At 46.0% G+C, this 6808-nt stretch overlaps 1 protein-coding gene across 1 annotated transcript; it reads left to right on the plus strand.

Annotated features, from left to right (window-relative positions):
• The first annotated feature begins 1664 nt into the window (after positions 1-1664).
• LOC129072064 (transmembrane epididymal protein 1A-like) lies at positions 1665-2574 on the plus strand. The gene has a single exon (XM_054575466.1). The coding sequence runs from the start codon at positions 1690-1692 to the stop codon at positions 2572-2574; it is 885 nt and encodes a 294-aa protein (XP_054431441.1). The 5' UTR covers positions 1665-1689.
• The last annotated feature ends 4234 nt before the right edge of the window (positions 2575-6808 follow it).

Below are 6808 nucleotides of genomic sequence, written 5' to 3' on the forward strand. Positions count from 1 at the left end.
CTGGGTAGCTTAAACTACAGATATTCATAGGCTGGAAGATATTTTACAGGCTGGCCGTCGGAGATCAGGGTGCCCTCACGACTAGGTTTTGATGAGAGCCCTCTTCCTGGCTTGCAGACAGCCATCTTCTCGCCCTGTGCTCAACATGGCCTTTCCTCAGTGTATGCACATGGGCGAATCAGCAGACAGACAGTAAGTGAGGAAATAGAAGGCTTGAACAACACAATGAACCAACCATATCAAATATATATATAAACACTCTACCCAGTAACCACAGCACACACTTTCTTCTGAGACATCTTTCTCTCTTTCTCTTTACGGCACTAATCCCATCATGAGGGTTACACTCTCGAGACCTCATCTAAACCATCATCTCCCAAAGGACCCACCTCCAAATACCATCACAGTGGGAGTTAAAGCATCAGCATACAAACAGTGAGGGCAGACAAACTTTCAACTCATAACAGGTATCATGAAGATTTTATTATTCATTCACATACCAGTGAGATTTACTATCTTGTTTTCATAGATTTAATAAGCATTTACTGTTTTGAATAGCCACTTTATGTCATTGCCCATTTTCCTACTGAATAGTTCATTTTTAGCTTTCCTATTTGTAAGAGCTCTTTACATTGTATGGAAACTAACATTTTGTTACATGTGGAGTAAAATTTTATGGTTTGTTCTTTTGAATTTTGTTAACAGTAATTTAATATATAAGTAAATTGTTAATTATGATGTTCAATTACTATTAATAAAATAACTTTATATCTGCAATATAATTACTTTTTTACTTTGATTCCTGCTTTGGTATCATTCATAGAAATACTAGCACAACTTCAACATCATAGGAAATTAGCAAGGAATGTTAGTAATAAGAATGGTAAATTTACTAATAATCACTGCCATTTATTGAGTATCTATTATGTATCAGATACTCCACATAAATTATTCTTCTTAAGCTTTACAACAGATCTATGAAGTTATCACTATTCCCATTCTACAGATCAGGAAACTGAGGCAGAAAGAGGACAAAGTAACTTGCCTATAATCCTGAAACTTGCAATGTTGGAGCTGAGATTCAGTCCCTTTGTTATGTACAAACTCAACACTTTGTAAACAGATAAATAGACCTGGGACCACATGCTGGCTGGTAGGTGTGTTATCATGTGGTACCCTTCACCCCTCTGAGTCCTGTTGTCACCTATAAAATTTGCTTAATAATAACTCCCTCATAGAGTTGCTGAGCGATTTAATTGAGAAGAAACATGCAATGTGCCCAGCACATAACACAGTCATAGAAGAGAGACAGCCACCACCCTTCTTTGCTGGAATGCCTGAGCTCTTCCCTCCCCTCTGTTGTGGGGTGTGGTGGAAGGGCAGTGAGATAGAGAGTGAAGGAGTGCAGCTGCGAGGGGCAGAGGTGGCAATTCCAGGCGTAGCCCATCTAAGTGAGGAACAGAGTGAGGTGAAGCCTCAGCCTGCAGGAGACCCACCCTGGGAGGGACTCAGGTGCCTCCAGCACAGGGAGGCAGGCCTTTCCAAGTGTGGGAGGCTGGGGTGGGGCTGGGTCAGGAAAATCTCTCCACTGCTCTGAAGCAGCCACGCTTGCTCGGGAGGAGAGCCCTGTGAGGTTGCTGCTCATCTTCCAGCTCTTGCCCTGTTGGCCCGGACACACACACAGAGACAATGGGGAACCTTGAGGGACACCTGCTTCCAGCGCTGTCCTTCTTCTTCTACTCACTCTACTACTCAGTGCGGGCATCCTTGGCCTTGCTACGGGGACAGAAGTTTTTTAACCCTCTACCCCCAAGGGAGAAGCGAGGACACAGTTGGTGGAAGCAGGTACCTGTGGAAGGAATGGTGAAGGTCGTTATCAGCCTGACTGGCATGATAGCCGACTTCTTCTACCCCCCAGGAGTCAACCGGCTGAAGATAATAGACTGGGAGGACCCTCGGCGACCATTCTTGTTCCCAAATAGCTGGCAGCATGTCACCATGTATGGGTTCTTCCTGCTCAGTGGCGTGGTGGACATTGTGAGCCAGTCGTGCCTGGCACGGCAGAGCATGAAGCTGGAGCGAGCAGCCGAGGCCCTGGCCTGCTGTATGCTGGCGCTGCTGATGGCAGCCCACATTGAGCACAAGGACGGCCTGGAGATCCGCCTGCACGTTCTCTTCATAGTGCCTGCCTTGCTGGTCGGCCTGGTGCTCCTCATCGAGGTCTGGGTCCCTGACCAGCCCCCGCTCTGGCTGCTCAAGTCCTGGATGGGGCTGGTGTTCAGCACCTGGCTGCTGCAGATCTGCATGGTGCTGTACGTTCCTCCCTCCGGGCAGCCCTGGATATCAGAAAACCCCGTGGACCTCGCCTTCCTCACCATCTTCTTCTGCTGGCATTTGATTTTAGGGGCAGGCATTCTGGCTGCTGTCTATGGCATCTGCAGCCTATGGCATCATCACTGCTCCTCATGGACAGAAGCTGCAGGTACCAAGTACCAGCCATGCCCCACAGGCTACAGCAGCGAAGAGCTGGAGAAGCTCAGGGCAGGGGCCGAGCTGCAGGACCCGGGCGTCTAGGTTTAGAATCTGTCTTGGGCTAGCCTTCTGCAATGAAAGTTTTGAGGCTGCCCGTGGAGTGCATAGCATGGGGTCTACAAGTGGCTTTCCATCACACGGTCATCTTCCTTGTTCCTAAATAAACCTTCACGCTCCTAGCAGAACTTTCGTCCACCACTCGGATCTCTCCGGGTCTGTGCCTTTCCTGCCCCACTATTCAGGGTGGTACCAGGCCATGGACTTTCATGAAGCGAGAACAAGGAGCGGTGCTTTTCCCTGACAGGCTTTGGGATCCAAGAGGAGAAAATGAAATGAGAAAATAGAGGGAGATGGAGTGTCACTGGGGACCCCAGGAGGCTTCTACCCTTCTGAGGCAAGGCCGGCGGTGTGCGTGTGTGTGTCTACTGCTGAAGCACTTCACTGTGTGAAAGAGAGGGGTCCATTTTATTTTTGCATAATAGCGAGGGCTTCTGTTTTCTTCATTTTTCTCTACTTTTTACTTAAAGTGTAGCAGAATTAAGGACTTGTTTTGTTGTTGCTTTTTAATCTGAGTGGAATGAGGTTTCTTCTGCCTTCAGAGGGAGTAAGGGATGAGGGGAAAGACATAGCAAATAACTTAGCAGAGAACCATGTCTGAGGAGAAAGGAGGCAAGAGAGGAATTGCCAAAAGTGGTTGTAAGAAATGTGAATCATACTTACTTAATTTAACTTGTTTGTGTTTTGCTGTGATATAAAACAACTCCGTTGTTCCTACTTGTTCAGTAAAGTCTATGACACATATATGTCTGTGTGTGTGGTTCTTGGGTAACATAAAAAAAGAAAAAAAGCCCTGATTGCAGTCCATGGGAGCGGAAGGGAAGGAACTGCCATGAAATGTGGGGTACAGCTGAGCCCAGTGGTGCTGACGATGCAGGAATGCAGAGCTGAGAGGGACCCTGAGCATGTCAGCCCCCTGGAATTGGCAGAAATTTCCACCTAGTCATTGAGCTTCTCTCCCAGAAGGAGGAGAGAAGGTGCTAGTAAATCAGAGGCTCTGTGAATATATGAAAGCAAACAATCCAAAAATACTTATCTCTGGGCACAGTGAGAGAACCACCGCTTTGAACAGCATGAGTGTGCTTCTGTGAGAGAGAGACGCTCAGTGTTCGGAAGTCCGACGAGGCTGGAAGCGGGGGGCGGTGCTGCCTGCTGTCCATAGTTGTGGAGAAAGGACCATAGAGGAAAGAGCCCACTCAGGAAGCAGCTGCAATTATACCACCTTTCCCACAGTCAGAAATGCTGTCCTCAGAGACTGAAAAGCTTCAGGAAGTACAGACAGGCATTTGCATTTGCAGGGTGGAAGACAAGGCAGGCTACAGGTTGTCATCTGAAATGTCACTGGACACTCCCTAAAAAAACAGTGTGCAAAGGCGTGCAAAGAGGCCCTGGAACCTCTGGGACAAGGGGTTAGGACAGAGAAGTGGAGCAAGGGAAGGGATGGAAGTGGGACAAGGATCTGGCAACTCTTGCTGGCAGGGCTTGGAGGGAAGGGGTGCTCTGGATCTGGAGGAAGAGAAATGTATCTTTCTCCAGCCGCTGGGACAAGGCCAGCAACCAAGCTGAGAGGCCAAAGCCCTTCTTCCTGTCCCTGCGCTTAGAAGCCCGCAAGCAGAGGGAGACTTACCCTGAAGCTCATAAAACTGAAGCTCCAGAGCCCCTCACTTTACATCTTCCCTCCTAAGCCCTGGTCGGGGCCATCCCAAGGCATTCATAGGATCACATATCACTGGAAATTGCAGAAGTCAGATATCTCTCTATTCTTTTCTCTAACTAGGGACTTCAAATTGTATAAACTTAAGATTCCATAAAACTTGGCATGCCTCCACCCCCAAGGCTTAAGACAGATTTACTTTCAGGATGTCTTACGATAAAGTGGAAAATCCTTTATTTAAGAATAATGTAAGAATCTTCCTTCTTCAACTTGGAAACAAGAAGCTTAAAAATGCTAATAACATCACACACTGGCAGAAAACCACCTGCTAGAGGATAACCTAGTCAACAGCTATAAATGAGTGTTATCAGATGCTGTGCCTGATTTAATGAGGAGGAGGTAGAGGTGGGGAAGACTAAAGGCTGGGGGCAGAGAGGAAGCAATTTACAGAGGTGGGTCCTGTTGATCTTCACTTGTGCTGTGCCAAGGGGTTTTTGTTCAGTACATATAGCCCTTAGCCAGTGCATTGGTCAGGGTTCCCTAGAAAAACAGAAGCAATAGGATGGGAACAGATAGAAATTTTAAGGAATTGGCTCATGAGATTTTGAGGGCAGGCCAGTAGGTCAGAGACCCAGCTGCCATCTTGAGTCTAAGGGCAGTCTGGAGGCAGAATTCCTTCTTCCTCAAGGCACCTCAGTCTTTTCTTTTGAGGCCTTTATCTGATTGGATGAGGCCCACCCACAGTATGGAGGGTGATCTGCTTAATCAAAGTCTACTGATTTAAATGTTAATCACATCTAAAAATATATCTTCACAGCAACATTTAGTCTGGTGTTTGACCAAGCACCTGGGTACCATGGCCTAGCCAAGAAAAAACATAAAATTAACCACCATACACAGCATATTGGAACGTGGCCACTCAAATATGATTTCTATATATCAACTGTGTCTGTCATGATCTTTGCAAACCTTCCCAATTAATTATGGTAACTTTACTTTAATGGAACTTCATCTTTATACGTCCTGATTGCATTGTGACTGTGATTATATAGTGTTACATTCTTGTTCCCCCTAGGAGAGAGAGAGAGTGTGATGGGTGACACAATTTTAAAGACTAAAAAATAATATTTAGAGGGCTTGGGGAGTATTATTCATGTTATACATTGACAACATCTTAGAAAATACCAGAAAGTATTTAAAGTATTTTGAAATCTACCATAATGCCCTTACCCAGAATGGATTACTTCCTGGCAGGACGAAGGGAAAGGATGTTATTTCAATCACAGAGTGGATGATAGTGTTTGTCCATCAGAGAAGAGGCCTTTCCTGGTGACGATGACTGATGTGCTTGACGGTTAAGGCGTGGGTGACCAAAGAGGGCTGGAGCTGAAGGTCACTGAAGATGACGAAAGCCAGAACTGGGAATCTAATGTTGTGGAAGGAACTGAGCAAAGATAATGATGTGCCTGGGAAGATGGCAACCTTGGGCTTGAAGAGAACCCCCAAAACCCTGTCCTTAGTTAACTTGGGTGGAGAGTGGGGTGTGGGAGACAACCTAAGGCATCAAGGAGAGCAGAAGACAGACAATGTAAATGGCATGAGCTTTGAAGTGATCAAGGTTAAGCAGAAATGGTAATATCTACCCCACAGAGGTATGGTTACGAGTACATGAGGCACCACATAATCAGCACAATACAAAGTAAGGTGTACAGATGATGCTAATAAATTTCAATTTAAGAGACTGAATATACAAATGGGCGATGGCCAGGCCATATAGAAAAATAAAGCAACCAGCCTAGGAAACCAATCCATTGTCTAGAGTAATCAGCCCAGGAAGCCAGACTGCTCTCCGTAAGTCCTATTTGCAAAAGGCCAGTTAGCTAGGTCTCATAACAAGTCCAGAAAGCCAAACAGTAACCCCTGTAAGAGTTGGCTTCAAATGGGCAAAACTTGGCTAATAACTCAGTTTCCCTAATTTTTGTCCATGCTTCCAACTTAGGACCAACAACAGAAAGTCACCTATCCACCCCTAACCAATTAAATCGGATACTCCCCTTTCTAGCTGGCCAGCCTACAGCTTGCCCATGCCAAAAGCTTCAGTCAGGGCACACCTGACGCCTTCCTTCTTTCCACTATGAAACTTGGCTGCTCCTCTGCCAAAGTTTCAAAGTTTGGCTGCCTTGAGTCTGCCCAAAAGACAAGTGATGGTGGCTGGCTCCCTTGTTATACTCTGAATAGATAAACTTAGCTTATTTCCTTTGGTTGGTCTTCATTTGTTTCCACATGTTCAGTTCTTTAACTTACTCATGTAAGCAGTGACTCAATATTTATTGAGCATCTGCTACATGCCACACTCCATGCTAGGTCCTGAGAACAGTGAAATGACCCAGATGCCAGGGTCCCTGCCTTCGAACTGATTACAGTTCAAGGGGGAGAAGAAAGATAAACAAACAACAAGCCAACCGCAAAGAGCTGAACAACTGAAAAGAGCTGTATTAAGGGGCAGCTGAGCCAGTCTTCGATTCAGGGAACACTTCCTACACAAGTAATGTCTCTGTTACCAAA

The sequence above is a fragment of the Pteronotus mesoamericanus genome, unplaced genomic scaffold (genome assembly GCF_021234165.1).
Source record: "Pteronotus mesoamericanus isolate MK-2021 breed Mesoamerican mustached bat unplaced genomic scaffold, CSHL_Meso_final contig_1142, whole genome shotgun sequence".
NCBI lineage: Eukaryota > Metazoa > Chordata > Mammalia > Chiroptera > Mormoopidae > Pteronotus > Pteronotus mesoamericanus.